Source organism: Netta rufina (assembly GCF_964035555.1).
Source record: "Netta rufina genome assembly, chromosome: 8".
Classification (NCBI taxonomy): Eukaryota; Metazoa; Chordata; class Aves; order Anseriformes; family Anatidae; genus Netta; species Netta rufina.
Genome location: NC_140131.1, coordinates 16,271,801 through 16,292,430, shown reverse-complemented (window position 1 = coordinate 16,292,430; position 20,630 = coordinate 16,271,801). Strand labels below are relative to the sequence as shown.

Genomic DNA, 20,630 nt, shown 5'->3' with positions numbered 1-20,630 from the left:
ACTTAAATTATAAAACATTGTATACTTATGCATTTTTTTTTCTTTTACCATTTCCTTAAAGGATTTGAGATTACACATTAGAGAAATGAAGTACCTTTCAAAGTTTGGTGTTATTTCAGTCTGGCAGAACTATCATAAAATGCATACTTAAGATCATTGCTCACCTATCAGTTGTGTTGATTGTGGCAAAGGGCAGATTCACTGCTAAAAAAATGAAGTTATTGGCCAAAACCATGTGTACAGTTTACTTGCTTATTCAACTTTTTCAATACAACTTGCCGATTTCAAAAAACCTTTAAAGAAAATACTTGCCTATTTAAAAAAAAAAAATTCTAAGCCGCAAGTCTCAGGTGTCAAATTATGGCATGAAGCATTCCCCAGTGTTAATTTACCAAGTTCTAATAGATCTATTGCAATTATTAACAAAGCTCCAGCCACAGGGGTGCAAATCAGCATACTCCAGTTTAATCGATCACATCTACCACGACTGGCTCCGTTTGTGAACCACGTCAATTCCCGTGGAACTATTACACAACTCAGATTTAGATGGAAATAGAGCCTGGGAGAGCTACATATGGTTGCTATGAAAGACTATTCCAACTGTACTGATCTGCACATAAAAACAACTAATCAGCTTACCCTATTTCTAGAACTACATAAAACATAATAATTACATATTTTGGTTCCCTGAGAAGAACAGTGCTCTAACTACAGAGGTCTTTGGAATACCCTCAGTACAGTGAATAAAGAGGTACCTCTTGCACTGCTACTGCAGAGACATCTCCTAGTTCCACGTTGATCAGACTCACTTTTGGTATTTTCCTTCAAAATAAACCTTACTCTCCATAGAAGTGTCACTGAAATGGAAGCAAGAGATGACTAGAAACAGTCTAATACTAAAACTGGCTTATCTGTGATTATTTGTTATTGCAAACTGGAATGTATAGTTAGCACACTTGATGACAATGAAGTCTTTAAGAGCACAATTTACCACATTTATTTTACTATAATTAAGATTGTTTTTGAAAACTTTAATATACTACAAGAAGTTTTCAAACCTGTGTTTTTTGGAAAGCTTGCTCTTTTTTTTTTTTCTCCAGGGGCAGAACTTCTTAAGTGAGCATAATAAATGTCTGCAGCGTTAAGTCTTCAAGTACAATAAAACAGCGCACAGCAGAAAAATTAATAAAGTCAGGAACCATTTTATTTCCATCCAGCTTTGCAAGTATTAAGGATGGCATGAAAACTTATTTCACCACTGTTAATTATGAAATTATTCCATCCCTTGAAGAGACAAAGTTTATAATGCTTTCCTGGTTTTCCCTCCCAGGTACTTATGAACTGTGTGACTATTTGGTTTGTTTTAACTTTGTTTTTCAGTTCCTATCTAACACATACCTCTTTCTTCCTCTCCTCAGCCACCAAAATACCATAACTGGGCATGGAGAAGCACTGAGGCAGTCAGTAAGTGAGAGGTTATAAAAAACATTAAATAGCAACACACATTACACTGACACCTGGGATGCTCACAACACACAGAAGACAGCTTTATAACCTTATCGTGTTCTGTTTGCCATCATTATCTACGAAAATCAGTACTGTAAAATTTGACTAGTACACGTGCACAATAGTTATTCCAGATTCTTCTGGTTCCTCCCAATTTCTAGGCAACATTTTGTACTTACTATTTAAGACAAAAATACTGAAACTGATTTCAGATATTATTGCCCAGCTGGTTTTACTAGCAAGACATAAATGGCATCTTCCACAATTATAAAATTAATGCTTAGTACTTGTCAAAAAATCTTCAAAAATTAAGGTATCATCTTGAAAAATGATTTTCAGTATATCCCATGCAATTGAACTGCTCAAATAGCTTAAATTCTCAATTTAAGATATTCTACGTTAGTGAAGAGTTCACATTTAAAAACTAATTCCAGACAGTTTTTAGGCCTCATATGGCAGGAGATGAAACTGTTTAAAATTGTCACTACCAACAGAAATAAATTCCCCATAAGAAAAAAAAAAAAGTATATACACACACTCACTATAACCAGGCAATCAACTCTTCCATTCCAGTACTATCATAAACATTTAACTAAGTTATTTCAAATAGTAGAATCAAACTGGCAATTCATATTTCAGACTTTCCACATATGATTACCTGTTAAAGGCTGTATTTTTTTGTTCAAGTCCAAACAAATTTTTCTTTTCCAATACAATCAACTCTGTTCAATGCATTTATGTTTAAGACTAATCTGTAAACTGCTATTCTCTCTATCTATACAGATCTTTAGAGAGTATTAAGTGAAAAGGCTTACAGGATGCACTGATGTAGAGTTTCATTTCAAGCTTAGCACTTATCTGAGCATGTCTGCAAACGCTCTCTTACACGAGGTGGAAGCGTTTTTAACAACCTTTCTTCTACGATTAGACTATTCCGTTTTAGGAACTGACATTCTTCTAGTTCAGCGGGAAGTGATTCAAGATAGTTTCCAATGAGCTCTAATTGAACAAGATTCAGTAGCTGACCCACGCAAGGGGACAAATTCATCAGACTGTTATTTCCCAGAAGAAGAAATTGCAGCTTTTTGCACTGAAATAATCCATCAGGCAGCATTTCAATCTAGAAAAAGGAAAAAACAAAAATAACCTATGTTAAAATATGTTAACCTGCACTTAAGCTTCAAGTTTTCACATTTCCCGATTTCATTTAAGGGTAAGAAAGCTCTTAGTTCATGGAGGTACACGGAAAGGATAACTAATGCTTTTATCATTAGATGAGAAAGTGCTTGAGAACACTACAACATTTTATATACAATTTTTTGGTAAGGAAATGCTTAGTTACTGGCAGAAGTCAAGGCAGAAGCATGGCATGGGTGAGCATATGCATGTGTGCACACGTAGGATTGTGTACAAACATGTGCATGTGCAGGTGATAGGGGAGATAAATAGACCGCCATCTCCTAAGAACCATTTAACGAAGACAAAGCACAGATTCTGTGGAGAGACATTAGCAGCTCCAGTGTTGTGAAACCTGTACAAACAGCACAGTGGTAATTAATCCCGGTCCACACTATTAACATATAAAAACAACCTTACAAGTGAAAGCAATTTGAAACCTGAACAGAAGTCCTCAGGTCATAAACCCTACAATAACAAGCCTCTCAGTTTAGCACTGCTGCTGAGGTTACCAGCTATTTCCCTCCTCCCAGTGAGACAGCTGCGCTGCTCATGAGCTAGCTGCTGATTCACTAAAGCTTTCACTTTGGCCACTTCAGGTAAAAATTTAACACGGATTATTGCCATTAATATACTACATAGGATAGACAGGCGCAGGGAAACGGAAGGTACATTTTAGCACCCATCCCAGCCTATGCTATCTGTGATTATGGAACAGAGCCCTGAAGACACTTTAGGACTAAGATAGCACTTAGTATCAAACAAGCTTTCATGATACTGAAGTTCTAGCAAATAAACAAGTACCACCTTCTCTCAGCTCCACCTTGTTTACTTCAATCATGAGCACTACAAAAACATTTTGAATCAGGACTGCTCCAGAAGGAACAGGAGGTTAAAGTCAATATTTGATTTTCTTTTTTTAAGTAGTAATTCAAAGTTCTACTTACATGGTTTTTTGTCAAAGCCAAGTACTGCAGATTGGTCAGATAACTGATTTCTTCAGGTATAGAGGTTAGCTTATTATAGCTAAGATCCAAATATTGCAACTTTTTGCAAAGAAATAGCTGCAATGGAACATTTTTAATATTATTGTAATTTAGATACAGTTGTTCCAGGTTTGATAACGCACCAATCTGCACTGGAACATATGAAATGCTGTTGTGCCACAGTTTTAAGCAAGAAAGGTTCTTAAGATGCTGAAAACTAATTATTTCTTCCACTGTTCTGAGATTATTTTCTTTTAAGTCAATTTCATGCAAATTGTTTAGGGTAAAAATAGAATGGGGTATGCGCTCTAGATCACAGCAGATTAATTCCAAGGTTCTCAGGTTTACCAGCTTCTTCAAGTTATTTAGCACTATCAATTTATTTCCCTCGTTGTTGATAGACAAGTGTTGCAAAGAAGGCAGAAGATCTGTAACCACTTGAGGTATACGGGAAAGGTTGGTTTTTAAGTGAATTGATCTCAGATTTTTTAGTCCCTGAAAGCTTTCATTGTAAATGGAGTTGTGATGATCTAGCACAAAATATCCCGTTAAGCACAATTCTTTAAGGTTTTTCAGATGAAAGACCCAAAAGGGAATTCTTCCCATCTCACTCGATTTCAGACGCAATGTTTTCAGATTTTCTTCTAAAAAGCTCACTGCTGGATAATCCATAGTTAGTGATGAATGATAAACGTTGAGTTCTTTGAGATTGACTAGCTGGGTCACAGCTGAAGGAAGTTTGGCTTCGGGAATAAGTTCCAAGCTTAGGACTTCTATTTCTGTCAGTTCAAATACGCTGTCTGGAAGACCGTTTAACATAAAAAGGTTAAGTTCAATATTGTCCTGGGCATTTCTTACTAGTTTATTTTTCAGTTTTTCCACTGACCATTCATTGTTCAGATTAATCTGTTTCAGTTTGTTTTCACTCAAATCAGACAGGAATATTGAGAATCGTTGGGAATAAAGAGGATCATACTGATCTGCCAAGTGGAGAATAAATGCAAAGTCATTCTTTACATCAGGTATATCGCTGTAGTTACTTTTCTCTCTCAGCTTCTCAAAAGAATATTGCTTAAGTGAACTTCTTAACATCCACCACAAACTGTACGTACAAGTTAAGCCATAGAAGATCACTAAAACAACATAAAACGAAGCCAGAACTTTAAAAATTTCTGCTAGTGAATAAACACACTGGTACCTTTTGTAGCCTGTAAAGGCTTGAACATTAACTACACAATCTATTTCAAGTGTAATAAAAGATAAATAATAGGGAACATAAATTATTATTATTACAAACACAATGACTTTGACTATGATCTGTTTCATATAGACTTTATATATGACATCCTTCTCTTCAACGTGTACTCTGAATTTCTTCACTTTTTCAAATATAGCTTTAGCTTGTTCCCCTTCTTTTTTGTCAAGAACACTTGAGGAATTTTCTCTTCCAGTTGTTTCCAAGCCAGGCTGCGTATATGGCAGGGACTGTCTGCTAGCCCCTATATCTACCGAACTCCCAGGTGATGAAATCACTGCTTTGGATTTGGATATTGGCAACTTCCTCACAGACTGCTCGGCAACTGTTTCTGAGAGGGCACGCGTTGTCCATGGAGAATCAAAACACTTCTGAAGAATTGCTACAAAGTGCTCAAGCCTGGAACTTGTACTAGGATAGTAAAGCCAGAAATTACTGCAAGCTGCAAAAATAAAGGTATGCAGAAGCACTAGGTATGGAAAAAATTTGGCAAACCAATGAAGCTCTCTCTCATAACATACTGCGTCAATATAGGAATACTGCTGCCGATGGAGATCATTCTGGATTTTAAGTGGGATGATTATCTGTGCTGTAGAGCTAGCAGACATGTTAAGGTTGGTTTTAACTAAATCCCAAGGCACGGCACAATGATTGTCAAATTCTAGCTTGCAAGGAAGACAACACAACACTCTGGTTTGAGTAAGCTGGAGAGCCCCAGCAAGCACAGCAACTAGCAGCATTATCATGGTGAGGTAATACCAGAAGACATCCCACCATGGTTTTAGTATGTGGTAGGATGACTGGGCATCTGCTAAGTATTTGAGTTCTGTTAGCGTGATCATGACTTTCACCTGTGAGAGAACAGCAGCTGGTAGAGGAAAAAAGAAAAGACATCCTTAGAGAATGGTTAAAAACAATTTATTTCACCATTAAACACTTGAAGCTTATCACTGTTTTCATGATTTGTAGATCTAATATGAAATATTGGCCTAGTATTCAAAGTACAGCGAAAGGATCCAAGAATTCCTGGTACTTAACACCATAGCCATGATTTCATTTTATTTTATTTTTTATTTTATATTAAAATAGCATCAGGAATTAGGAGAAATGCTTTTTTGCATTTGGGTACTAGTCAAGAACAAGCAGGTATGAGTTGAGTGCCTGAGATATTACTAGCAGTCCTTGACCTCTATCCTAAGTTTATGTAACTGAAGTTATTTATCTTTTATTAAGAATGCCAAAAATCAGAGCAATATGGTAACAGGACTGCTCTTGTAATTTAGAATTTTCTACTGAATTAAATCATTCCACCCAATTCGTAAAGAATAAAGAGTGAACAAAATTTCTTGAAAGAACAGTTCTGTATTACATATCCTTACATATAATTCCCCTTCTCCTACCAAGAGATTTGAAAATGTAGCTTTTCTAACATTTTTATTGTGCGTTATTGTCATTCTCATGCACACACATGTATGTAATTGTCAAATTTAACCCCTAGCAGCATACATTTGATTAATACTTACTTTATTAAAGAGAATGAAATATACAGCACCTCTCAGTCAGGAGGTCTACACCTTTTAAAATTCCTTGGACATGCCATCTTTACATTTGTCTTCATTCTGCATGGAAAAACATTGAATATACTTACTTGGGTGAAGCCATTAAAATACAGAGCAAATATTCAGCTTTCAGCACAACTACTGCCTTACTGCAGACATCAAGAGCTGTTAAGCTCTGCACTGCTACAGCTACACAAAATGGAACAGAGCACACTTGGACATGAACATCTTGAGCGTAAAGTCAAAGTTTTACACCATCACATCAACACAAGAAAAAAGAGCAAACAGCCTACAGCTAACTATTTCACTGGAAAGTATTTTTTTTTTTCAGCCAAACAGCTCTGTGAAAATAAAATATGCAACATACATTACTCTGAGAAATAGTTCAGTCAGTTTTGATACACCAAAGTTTGGCAGAAAGGTAGGTTTCTCAAGAATTGAGGGCCATATTTTACTTCATAAAACAAATTATCCACTGTCAAAAGCAATACCACAGACACTACCAGTTTTGAGGCAAACTTACTACAAAATTTTGTTAAGCACTACAGATAACAAGGACTGATGATGTTCTGTATTTTTCCTGATGTACTCTTACTGCACTTTTAATTTCCAACACAATTGACAAGCTGCTATAAAAATACAAATAGCAGGACTGAGGCAGAACCCTATTCTTATCCTACATTCACGTTTGAAGAGAGGGGAATGGCCAAAATTAAATTAGTATTTCTTCATTTGACAAGGCAGCTTTTAACAAAATGCAGAAACTTACCAGGCCTGCTCAAGGTAAAGCAGCTGAAGAAGGACAGGATGGTTGTAATATGCTCCTGGAGAGAAAAAAGGTTTCATCAGATCATGAAACATTTGGTTCTCCACAACTGAGTAATTCAACAGCACTTCAGTAGTCTTTCCACAGCAGTGTTTTAAAAAATCTAACATTTAATAAGCCAAAGTTCTAGTTAGAATCCTTTAAGATACCATCCCTGTGAAATATTTACTAGGTCACTAACCAAGCATTGCTTTCCCTGAAGTAGAGATGGAGTAACAGCCCTTGTCATTGTCACCTAAGTGCTAAAAGCCATTTAAGCACAAACGGTTTTGCATTTACATAAGAAGTTGCTACTCCTGCAGCTGAGGTGTTATAACCACAGCTGAGAAACAGCAATTTTTTCATTCACTGCAGCTCAACTTGCAAAAACAGATCTGTAAGTATCTCTAAAATCAGCTCTTTTGGAATAATTCTTTGGCACTTGGACATAAATTCACAGGTGTAAAAACACAGAAAGGTACTAAACACATCAAATTAAGGCTCTCATTTCACTAAAAGTATCTGGATACTGTCTCTACTCAAGCCATAAATGCTTGATTTGAACAAAGTTCAAAAAAAAAAAAAAAAAAGTTTTTTTTTTTTCCCCATTTCTAACCTAGAATTAAAACAGAACTTTATAATAAAAAGAAGTATTTAGAACCCCTGTTAAAGTTGTAAAGAACACACCAAGAGATTAATATGTTGAAGATGAAACAGAAGTGCAAAAACCATAAATAGTATATATTTAACAAAGAAAATTTGAAAAGTTGAGGTAATAGCAGAATTGGCTGAGAGTCTGGAATAATGTGAAAAATCATTTGCAGAAGGATGGAAGTATGTTTTTCCTGACAAACGCATGGACCTTGTCAAGGGCACGGGCGCATACTAACATTTTAAGAAATTGCTTTTATAACTAAGCACCTAGAGAAAGCTACAAGTAATACAACTTAATAATGCATGTGTATTTTGATACATGGAAGAAAACTCTCCTGGTAACAGACTTGTCTTGGGGAATAATCAAGGCACAGAATTCAGAGTATGAAAAAATATTAACTTATACTACAACAATTAACACTGGTTGGTTTTGTTATTTTAGCTTTGTATTTAAATTACAAAGAAAACCAGAAAAACTGAACTTAAGTCAATTCTGCTAAAAACATACTGTCTGTACTTGAGTATATGCATAACCCAGTACATCATCTTCAAGCAATGCTTTAATGCTCAAAGTGGTTTGTGCTTATGCAGTCAGAGAACTCAGAGTGAGACTGACCCATGTAATTCCGTCACGTTTGCTTCCTACAAAAATGCTTTCTTTGTCATCTCTCTGCCTCACACTAGAAAATTGTTAGTCCCTATCACATATCCTAGAAAAGAAAAGTTCTTACTGGGGTTTTAGAACTGTTTCTAGCAGAAAGTGAGTGTCACAGTATTAAGTGCTTAGATACTTAAACTCCGGTTATCCTAATGACCACTTTTGAAACCTCCTGATGAAACGTGTATTTATTACAATTCCATGTATGCAAAATAAACTCCCCTATTGGAGAAATATACAGTATATACAAGTATAATATAAACATGTGAATTATTAATGATGATTTTGCTCAAGACAGTTTTCTTTCAGATCTTATCTGTATGCCAAGACTGACTAATCAAATGGAAAGAAGCTGAAGTGTAATGGGCTTGATGACTCTCATCTCCAGCTGCTTTCAACCCATATCAGAGCCATAAAAGCTTTTCAAAGTGGCCTAATTCAATTGGCACTCTTTCTCAGAAGATGAGAGAAAGAAATTCAGCCCCAAGCTAAGTGATGACTTCAGGAGTTACCCCAGGCTGGAACCATGTCTCAGGCCAGAAAAATAAAATAGTAGCATTCACTACTAACTAGGCAATTTTTAATTACTTACAACTTCAATAGAAACAAATCCAGCATATGAATAAGAGGCTATCATTCTGAAAAAAATATTACCTATTACCACTAGAAACTCTATCTTCCTCCAAAAGGTTGCTTAGTATTGCATTACTCCTTCCCTTGGTCAATGCTTATATAACTGTAGGCACACTTGGTTGGGGTGGCTCTGACACGTGACACTTGTCCCCAGATGATGATGGGCTACAAAAGCCAATACCTGACAGGAGGTTTTGTTTTACACAACTCAAAAAAATAACCTTCAGTATTGAACAGATGTTTCTGACACTTAATCAAAATATATTTTACACAACTAAAGTATACTTTGACAGGTATCCCAGTGACACTGGAATAGATAAGTAAATAAATCCTCATGAATATTACAAAAGCAAAAAAAAGGCACAAACCTTGCTCATTCACCCCCAACATGTCTTTTCTGGTTAGAACTTCCCCATCCATAGGCATGCCACCATCTCCTTTTTTAAGCATCCCAAAACAACAAAAAGCCCAGGTACTGCAAGTGTTCTAGGGCAGCTCAGAATTCATGAAGAACGCAACTGCTGCACAGCCTCAGCAGATGCCTTCGCACACCTACTGCTTTTTGTTTCAGCTTTCTACTGAGAAGTGATAGAATACTCAATCCAAGTGATAGAATACTCAATCCAATCCATTTGATATATGGTCTTCCAAAACCTGTACTTTGGTCACTTGCATGCACAGAGATGTAGTTTTAGGATCTTTTAGATGGGGACTGTATTTTTGCATCTGAATTCCACTGAATGCCAAACAACATGCAAACAAGATTAGAGAAAGCTTCTTTCTAGCTCCTTCTGAAGAAGGTCACAAGTGATGATTAAACTTAAGTGATTATCCTTCTGCATTCAAAATAAGCCTCAAGACACTCCCAAACTCTACAATAAATGTTGCTCAAGCACTGGATGTTCAATACTACAGTAACAACAGTGTTACAAGTTTTACAAACTTTCAAACCATTGAATACCTGAAGACCTTTCAAACAGTCTAGGATCTTAACCACAAGTAGGCAACCTCAACTCTCTGCATACAGACCAGCTAGTCCTTAAGCACTGCTGTGCTCAGGACAGTACTGCTGAACATAAAATGTGGACCAGTAATTGCAAAGTCTTCCACTGTTTAAGGTAGTCCTTTCTCTCTAGAGAAGGCTACTTATATCAAGCTATTTAGACATTCATTTCTGGGAAGTCAAACATGTTTTTAGTACAAAAATTTAGTAAATTAGGCTATGCTTACACTTTCACTTTACATGGGTTGCCCTCCTTCCCTGCTACTGCTTCAAAGTTAACTGCCTAGCACACAAGCTGATAAAAGAAAAAAAGCCTTGCAAAATTAAACTATCTAACACTGCCACTACCAAAACTTCCGTAAGCTGAGAAACTAGATTAGCATGTAACTTGGCAAGGATATAATAAGTAGTTTCCCCAACTACCCAATAGCTTGAACATTCCTAGGCTCAACACAGGCCTTTGAGCAGGTGAAAAAAGGTGTCTTGAAGGCAGCTTCACCTAAACACAGAATATCAGTGTTGATTTTTATTACTTCCTTTCTCTGCTATGCTTAATTCAAGGGAAATACTTTATCTTGCCACCTAATCTAAATTAAAAGTAAGCTTTATTCCAAATTGTCTTGCTTTACAAGCAAAAGCCTTATTCTTGAAATCTGACTGAGCAGGATTACCTACATCACATTATACATTTCCAAGCTATGCTGCAGCACTCCTGAAAACACCAGTCTTCCTCAAACCATAGGTAGCTAACTTCTCCTTAAATGTCATCAATATGCAAGGATTTAATCTGTTCTGTGTTTAAGAAAGTCCAGTAAAGAATTAGTCTGTGGTATTAAAACAGGTCCCTGGTCAAACGCTCACTAGGAGGTGGATCACCTCCCAACAGTCTGGTCGCACAGCCAGTTCCCGTTACCTGCCTGTAGGCACATGACAATGGATTGCATCAGTGAGGTCTGCGCAAGTGCATGGGGTTACCTGGGCTTAATTGTCAATGCTGGATGGGAGGGAGAAACCAAGTTAAATATTTTGAGGGTTAAACTTTCTAATGAAGTCATATTACAAGTCATCAAGATATATACATTTAGGGAAAAACAGTACTTTTAGTCTCATACTAAGTTAGCTTGGAGAACAATTCTAAATACACGCTTCAGCTTTAGTAAAAGCACTTCTCCGGCCCTCTCCTCAAGATGTTGCCTTCTAGCCAAACCAGAAGGTCACAACCTATGCTCCTAGAAAGGACTGTACTGCTGAGAAACATTTATGCACGCAAGCTAAAAATAAAAACAAACTACCCAGTTTAAATCCAAGTTTAAGGCTAGACAGACAGTAGTTGAGAGCTTAGAGAAAAATCACTGCAAAACAGAAGTGGCAAGTAGGCACAAAGCTACATTTCTGGATGGGCACGTTTGAGCTGAACAGCAACCTGATGGCAAAGAACATGCAAGGAAATTGAGAAGTAGACCTGCTTTGTCTGTCTTGCAAGTCATTGCATCATGACTGACCTCTCTGAAAGTAAGCTTTCTACATTCTGGGCAGTGATCCTCACAGGGATGCTTTCTCACCACGCAGGGTGCTTTCTGAGATCCCTGCCAACCCATGCAAAATCTGGACTCTGCATCAATTCTGATTTACTTTTCTAGTGAGTAGTAGTTGGTATAGCTTCAGTGGCCCAGCAATATTTTCAAACTCAGACACATATATTTAAAAATCTATAAATTAAGGTTATATCAGATAGTGATGGTAGTATAACAGAGGAAGGGTTTTCACTAAACTGACAAATGTTAGCGTTGTGGCCTCTACCTTCCTTAAGGAGGCAATGTAAATCTTCAGCCAAGCTGTATGCAGTAACTTCCCTGGACTATGGATTTATTTTCAGCTTGTGCTCTCATCTTTAATTAACAATATAAATACATTAGCTTAAAATTAATAAAATACATATTAGCATCTAAAATATTGATTACAGTCAATATGGAAAAAGCAGAGAAGCCAAATGGTAAATTCACTTAGAGACATGTTTTGTTTCACCCTAATATTTAATTAGTGATTCAACCAACTTATTTAGTTTGTATTCTCACAGGAAACCAGCACTTCTTCCATAGAAAACAGAGTGGGTTTTTTGTACTCCATTAATCTCCATTTCTTCAGACACTTGTATGTTTCACTTATTTCCCTGTACAAGGAAATTATAAGTAGTGCACCAAAAGTTTCACATTGGTATTCCAAACTTAAAAGTATCAGCCACTTGAAGATCTACCATCAAGAGTCTGCTTGGCAATTGCTGAAGGAACAGCAAAACCTATTAACGCATGACAAGTAACTGCAGAGTTCCATGAGGATTTAAATTCTTATTATTTTTATTTATTTATATATATATATTTTTAAGTGAGCATAACAAAGTGTAGCACTGCTGACTGGAAGAGGAGGGCATTGGGGAGCCTAGGACCACCCAACAAAAAGTAAGTCCCAAATATTTGTTGTGCAGCACCATGCAGTCTAGTCACATTCATTCATTTTTAACACAAAGAGGTCAGTATCCACAGTGAAGCACTGTCTTCCAGCAGCTTCTTTTTCAGCCCCGTAACATTTTCAAGTGAACAAAATTTTCAGTATTAAGAAAAACATAGGAGAAGGGCATGGATTCTTGCTAGCAAGAGATCTGCTATTTCTGAAGACATACACACTTGTAAGAACCCAAAGAAGTCTGTTCTTTTAAGCTTGGCATTAGCCCATAATGACGTACACAACAGAAAAGTCAGTTCACATTAGTCTCAAAAAGGGGACACAGATACATAAGCAGGATCAGCACCCAAACTGTACACAAGACTCATTTAAATATAAATTTGAAGCCAAGAATGTTCAAAGAATGTATGAAAGACCCCTTTGTAGACAAGCTACCTTTTTGTGAATTAGTAATGGATTTGTGGAATAGGATTGACAGCACTGAGGTACCAGATTGCGTTAACCACAGCAATGTACTCTCATTATCAACATCACCCTAGAACAGCTCATGCTATCACCCAAGCATACAATCATGAACTTCACATAAACTTTAATAAGTCCACTTAAAAAAACAAAAAACAAAACAAAACAAACAAAAAACCCTCTAAACTATGGCGGTCAACATTGTAGATGTGGAAGCAAAAATTAAATGGAGCTTGCCAGACCAGCTAGGTGCATTTCTTTGATAAAGTAAATGTTTTTCTAAACAAGCCAAACATAAGAGATTGAATTGAAACAGGCAAAGAACTACGTATTTTTGCTGTGACTTGAGCCATGTGTTGGAAGCAACCAGAAGAGGGGAAAAATCCTGCCTGGACTCATCTTTGGTAGGAAAGATACACACCACCAAGGATGCAGCCCTAGGAGCAGGAAAGGCTGTCCTACATTAGTACCAAAGAAAACACTTCCACCATAGAAGGGTAACATCCCTGTACAAACCTCATTTTCATTATGAAAGATCATTAGCATCTCATTTAGGAAAAAAATACAAAAAAAAACACAATCAGGACTGCAAGACTAAGAACGCTCAGAGGACTGGTGGTTCTTAAGCAAGTAGATTACAGGAAGCTGTCTTTCTAGTACAGAAGAGATGAGTGAGAAATTACTGGGGGTGAAGAGGCGAGAACAGAACAGCCTGGGAAACACATCTGCCTTCTCAGGACAGATGCACACAGCCCATCTGTGCTCAGATAATGCTTATTCCAACCAGCGTGGGAGGAGACCACTCTCTCCAGGGATGACTGCAGGCATGTCAAGCAGTCAGACATTCCAGCCCAAGCGTGCCATGAAAGGTATCAGGGAAGCAGCACAGATTACACTCTCAAGTGGTGCCTAAAAAGAGGTAAGAATGGGCCTCCTTTGCTGTCCCTTCAAGTCCCAGCTTTGAAATCAGTACTGCAATGCTGAAGACAGAAATTCTTTGCCAATACTACAAGCAGTCCATGCTTCTGAGTTCCAAAGAAACATCTGAGCAAGTTTGAAGCAGTAAGTACGAAAAGTCTCCTTGGCTCTTCACCCATGCCTTTGGTGTAATCTTGCTTAGGGAAGAAATCTCAACATGTCTAGACTGGGACCAGTATCTGTGGCATGCTGTACCTTTTATAACTTTCTCAGAAACCATCTTATAGAACAGTACACCAAGTCTTTCATCCCAATACTGACGTGGCTAGCACAGTCAGACATCTCTCAACTGCATGGAACTAGCTTTTCAAGCTCACTTTTAATGCCTTTTTATTCTTGTATCCACATCCCCGAGTCTTCCTCATGCTGAGAAATATGAATACATAACCATAAAACAATGGTATCAGCAGGATCCCTCCAGCATACTAAAGGAAGTCTCAATAGTATCTACTTAATTCTGCATACCAAGATAAGTGCTACAATAGAAAATTAATTCTTATCCTCTTAGTTTCCAGAAATCAGACAGATACTCACCACGTCCATTCATTGTGCTGCTATGCTCAGGACATCAGAAAGCAAAGCATACCAAGATAACACTAGAGAATAGTCATTACTTAAATGCTACAAGGTTCCTCTACCAGCAGATTCTTTAATTATAATATAGTTTATTATCTTCAGTCTTCAAGAGCAGTACAAGTACAAGAGAGGCCAGCTGCATAAAGAAGTTAAGAATACTTAACAAAAGACCATCCTCCCCTGGGAAAAGGCAGGGAATTATGCGTACGTGCCCTTCCATTTTCAGTGTACTTTCCAATAAACTGACTCTTGAAAAAACTGTAAATGGCTAGAAACCCTAGTAATATCCAAGATGTTCCCAGTGAGTCTACAGAAATCAAGTCTAAGTAAAGAAGTATTCTGAGAAAGAGGAACCATAGAGTATGTACACACACCTGAGCTAGCTCTGAATTAGTTTTCCAACCAGCACCAGCAGTGCTGCTGTCACAGCACAACAGAGTGGACTACAAATCCTAGTAAGCATTGGGCCAGTTTTGCAATCCACAAGGACATTGTGGTGCTACGGCTAGGCAGCACAGCAGCATACATGCTGCTGTAAATCAGCACCGTGGGTACTGATGCATTCACTAAGCACGGTCATGTTCTGATTTGGTACTTCTGGATAAAGGGCCTAGGAGGAATTCAGCAGCACCAAGCTGAGATCAAGAACAAAGTGGCCAACGTGTGACATATGATGGGAAATCTTGCCTGTTTTGCTGAGAGCAGAGTATTGAAATTCAATGTATTTAAGTAATTATTTTATGTTGGGAAAGTTTTTAGTTAGGGAAACTGATGATTTTTCAATAGTTATAGACTGCCAAGACCAAACATGTCCTATCAGGATAACAGATGTTAAAAAAACAGAAGCATCAAGTTAACAAATGAAAAATAAATACACTCTGCCTGTGCAAGATAATTATTACCACACTTAAACATAAACACAAGACTTAAGAACAAACATACAGCATGGCTAGTATCTCTTCTTAGAAGAAAAAGCATTTCTTCTTGTTTAATTGGAAAGACAGTTACTGCCAAAAGCCAGATGACAAGCTGAAACACTCGATTCTAGATATTCCATCTAAATACCTATAAAAATTAACAAGAACAGATAAATATCCAACATACATCTGATTCAAACTCAGCTACTCTGTGTATGTGAATTCTCCCCAAACCCATCTTGCTAACATTTTATAGAACCTCCACACCTCAAAGTTAAAATTAAAAAAAAAAAAAAAAAAAAAAAAAAAACACACAAGTTGTGAAGCTCTAATAAAAAACTCCCCTGAAATGGAAGCGGAATAGGTTTTACTAACCATCCAGCAGGGTGCATGCTGACTGCACAATCCCCTCAATCTCCTAAGCATCTTTTCCATCTCTATATTTCTCTGTATTATCTATTCAACCAAGCAGCCATTTTTCTTTAATGAAATTAAAGGACTGAAGGACAAGTTTCCACATTGCATGTCCTATGCAATACTACATTTTCTGAGAACACGTCTGCATGCAATCACTAGAGCTAAAAGCACGGTTACAGTTACCTACCAGAAGCATCTCCTAGAACAATGCTGTTTCAGAACAAGGTACAAGTGATCAGTATTGAGCACTACAGTAAATCTGCAGTAATCCTGCTTTGATACCTTGACAGACAGTTAGCTTAGTACTTAAACTTTCTCTTTATACTTCTGTCAAGTTGAAGCATGCTGCACAACAGTCCTCCACCACACCAAATCCCCTTTATGAGCAGGCTGTCTGAGCAAACCTAAAAACTGGCAACGTTGTTTTTTTTTTTTTTTTTTTTTTTTTTTTTTTCCTTCCAGACAGCATTTCTACAAGAACAAATGCCACTTTTCAGTATGAAGCCAAATGTAGTAACTTCAAAAACAAAAGTCAAGGTTTTACCACCGCTTGAGTCAATTAAGAGCTTTGAAGTGAGAGAAAAAAAAACAAAACAAAACTCCACCCCCCAGTTTATACGAAACTGAGTTAACAGCTCCAAGCAAAGCCAACGTTACTGAACTCCTGTTTGAAAATGCACTTGAACTGAGCCAGGATGTGCCCGGAGTCAACTAGGCAATGTTTTGGTGCTTTCCTGACTTTGAGCCAGTGTCATTGTAAAATTAGTATTTAAACAGCGTTAATGTTTAATAAAAGACATTTACTTAGAAAACAAGTGCCTTTACTTGCAAGGACGCTGGCTGAGTAATAATCACTTTCACACTTCCATTTGTTGTGGGTGGAAAGCAATAGATTATCACCCCTGTTAATAGTTTAAACAGCCCAGAAACAGGCAGTTTCTGTTGAAGGTTTTCAAGCACCTCCCTTCTTCAAGTGTTTTGGATTACACTACAACTGCATATCAAGATTTTGCCTTCATTCACAAAAAAGAATTTTAAGGATAAATACATTAACAACAGAATCTAAATTTGCAGTTCTCAAATTCCAGCTCAGTAGATACCTACGTTTGCATGCAGGAGAATTTAACCTACCATAAAATATCTAGATAAATATCTGAAAACCTCAACTACTCACAAAATACCAATATTTTCCCGAGCAAACTATAGCAGTAAGGTCTGAGAAATCATGGGTTATATTTCCAAGGTTTTTAAGTGAGAGCATTAAAATTGATGTCACTAATTATTGCTAAATGAACTGCATGACCATAGCTTTGTAGTTGTTATTGCATAAAACTGAAATTTGGCTTCCATATTAAACAAAAGCCACAACTCAAGCAAGTATCTCCCAAGCAAGCAAATAGTGTTTGCAACACAGCAACCCAAAACAACTCCTAAGCCCACTCACAATTAGCAACAACAAAAAAAAGATTGCCTTGCTAACATTTTTTATTGGTATCACTGGATTCCTTATTGAAGGGATCAAAAAGGCCAGTTTCCTACATTGAAAGTCCACAATTTATTTATGAGAAACTGCATTCCAGCTTACAATACTAGAACACAATGAAAAGTTGAACACTTCTCATGGAAGTGCACTTACACCATCTAATTCAGACATGCATTACTTTGACACAGAATGGCACCAGTAGGAATTAAATGGAAGACACTCCGTTAGGTGTTCTCTCCGCAATTCCTTTCTGATTGTTGGAAGACCATAGAACCCTCTCTGGTGTACACTGGAGGAGAGCATGCCTGTGTCATGCACCAAACTACATTTGCAATGGCTTCCTTGATAGCTGTACTGTCTACCTTTCTTGCAAAGTACAACATCAATAGAAATTAGTCTTCTCACACCAATTAACTGGGGAAACTATTCATATGAATTCTAAAGCTTTAGTTCAATATAGAACACAATTTGATTTCAACAAGTTCAAACCTGAATCCAGAACCAGCACACAGCATGCTAGCATCTCTTGGTGAAAAGCAACAACAAATCCAAGCATAACTATGATGAAATGAAGTCTGCATACCAAGTCTGCTACAACTCTAACCAGGACATAGACACTATATATATATATATATATGAAGAGAAAGAGAGAGAGAAAGAGAGAGAGAGAGAGAGAGCGCACACAAATATGCAATTTAGTTATCAATAAGTTAAGACCACATGATTCATAACAACCTGACATTAATGAGACTGAACGTCCACATGGTAACAGGGGTGTGAATGTAAAGCTACATTTACCAGCTACAACAAAGCTGAGTTACAAGCTCCTAGTACGTGGCTCTGAACTCACTCCATACAGAACACAAACCTTGGTCAGATAGGACTTGCCATAGCTTGTCACCAGTTAAGAAGAAACAAGCGAATGTTTCATTAGTTAATTAGCAAATTAAGAATAGATTCCTCTGTTCCTAAAGTAGCATAGCCTATCCCACTCAAATATTAACATTCCAGCATATTTAAAGATTCAAATATTAATTCCACTTTACATTCCCTCTCCTTTTACGTAGCTACCCTAGTAATCTAACCAATTATCTCCATAATCATAGCACAGGCTTCTAACTTCTTAAAAAGAAAAAAAGACTGCAAGAGCAACTGGCAGAATAATGCTATTTGCAAGACAACAGCTGAACAGCTGTTGTGAGGATGCCTACAGGAAGGATAAATACAGCCCACAGGTTAGAGGAGGAAATAAAGGCAGCAGTGTGAAACAGGCAGCTGAGACCAGTACAAACCATGCTGTATCCCCCTTAGTCACATGAAATACCCATTTCTAATCCCAGCAGAGTAAAGCTTTATGGCTTTAGCAGCCTGTAGTAGTATTACTAGAGCTACAGCCTCCTTCGCTACCTCTAGTGTGGCAGGCAGGGCAAGTGCAAAAGCAACTAAAGGAACCCAAGACTTTCTTCCTCCCTCCTCTCATTCAAGAAATCCATTATAAGAATGCTTCTTTGGCAGTGATATACTGCTCTGCGAGGCTCATTTTATAATATTGAATTACAGATAGATGCCTCTTTAGTATTACTGCTCTGCCTTAAATTTGTACAACATGCTGTCACCAACTTCAAAGAGCACTTGTAAAATTAATTTCCTTTTGTTTCTCACAAGGTACCTGTACTTTTGTCCCCATGATAATACTATCTTCCTTAAAAAAAAAAAAAAAATAGTGGTCAGACCAACAACTTTTTTCTCTCAAGACTGTAAGAGAACAAACATGCAAATTTCAATGAATTACATGAAACCTACTGAAATTGAAATGGTTACTACGTAAAATATGTGCTAGCATGAAACTCTGCGATAAGCACTGTTACCTAGCTACAACAGGATGTTTTAAAAACACTAGGGAAAACCCTTAAGAGAACTTGTAGCCTATCCTAACTCCCGGTTCTACACTGCAGCCCTTCTCCCTCCCGCTCTCTCTCCTACCACATCCCTCGCTGTGGTCAGCACCGCAGCTGCTGAAGAAAAGTCCTACTTGGGAGAACTCTTCCATTCCTCCCAGGGCCTGCTGAGCGAAGAAAATGCATACAATTTACAGAGACAATACATAATAAATTATATGAGTGATATATTGTAATGTCACATTACTTAAGCTTTGTGAGCTCTCTCCCTCCCCCCCAAAAAACTTTATGAACGCAGACAAAACAGATAAGCAACCCTTTGACCAGTCGCCCTCCCTGCTAAGCAGGTACAGAGAGGAGACTTGTGAGACACGGGGAAGGGAGCGATGCCTTATCTTATCGCTTCAGCTAGCAGGCAGGGGAAGCCAGGAGTCAGCAGAACACGCCGCTGAAACGCCTGAAAACGCAAGTGAGCACGGAGCTCCCGGCTCGCTGCAGCGTTACCCAGGGCTGCTGCTTGACAGGACCGCACCAGGTGCTAAGGCGAGCCCAGCGAGCCCAGCGGCACGGTTAACGACAGCCTCCACGTAGACCCGAGCCCCGGGGAAGCCCGGTTCGGTGCTTTATCCCCCAGGCCCCGCAGCACGGGCTGATCGCCCCCCGGACACGCGGCCACCGGGCGCCAGGAGGGTTCCCCGGTGTCCGGGCGGAGCAGCCGGGCCGGGCGGCAGCGCGGAGGCCGCGGCCAGGGCCCAGCGGAGCCCGGGGCGGGGCAGGGCAGGGGCAGGGGCAGGGGCAGGGGCAGGTGCCGCCGCCACACCTGGCCCTGGAGGCGGGCGCGCGGCGCTACCGGCCCCGGGCGCGGCGCCTCCTCCCGGCCCCACCCGCACGGCGCCAGCCCCAGCCCCGCTCCCCTGGGGCGAGCGGGAGGGCGCGGGGCCGCTCCCCGCAGGCCGTGGCGATGCGGCACCTGCCGGCGGCGGCTGCCCCGCGCTCACCTGGCCGCGCCGCCTCGCCTCCCCTCGTCTCTCCTCGCCCCGAGCCGAGCCGCCCCGAGCCGCGCCCGCCGCCCGCCAGCGCCCGTCAGCCCGCAGCGCAGCGCAGCGCAGCGCGAGGCACCGGCTGCAACCGGCGCTCCTCGGCTCCGGACCCGCCCCGCCGCGCGTCACCGCCCGCGCCGCCCAATGGGGCTTGCGGCCGGCGG

The 20,630-nt window shown here is 39.0% G+C and overlaps 1 protein-coding gene across 1 annotated transcript; it reads right to left on the bottom strand.

Annotated features, from left to right (window-relative positions):
* Window positions 1-1,186: 1,186 nt before the first annotated feature.
* Window positions 1,187-20,564, bottom strand: LRRC8B (leucine rich repeat containing 8 VRAC subunit B). Its single transcript, XM_084291211.1, has 5 exons — window positions 20,425-20,564; window positions 7,252-7,306; window positions 6,447-6,542; window positions 3,630-5,791; window positions 1,187-2,626 (listed from the first exon to the last, which is right to left on the bottom strand). Exons 4-5 carry the CDS (start codon window positions 5,763-5,765, stop codon window positions 2,354-2,356), a joined length of 2,409 nt encoding a protein of 802 aa, XP_084147337.1. The 5' UTR covers window positions 5,766-5,791; window positions 6,447-6,542; window positions 7,252-7,306; window positions 20,425-20,564; the 3' UTR covers window positions 1,187-2,353.
* Window positions 20,565-20,630: the final 66 nt, after the last annotated feature.

What these genes read in the sequence shown, in the direction of transcription:
- LRRC8B (XM_084291211.1), bottom strand. Translation starts at nt 5,765, where the DNA reads ATGATCACGCTAACAGAACTCAAATACTTAGCAGATGCCCAGTCATCC. An exon ending in TGGCTTTGACAAAAAACCAT is followed by an intron (nt 2,627 to 3,629) that starts GTAAGTAGAACT and finishes TCCTTTTTCTAG; the next exon opens with ATTGAAATGCTGCCTGATGG.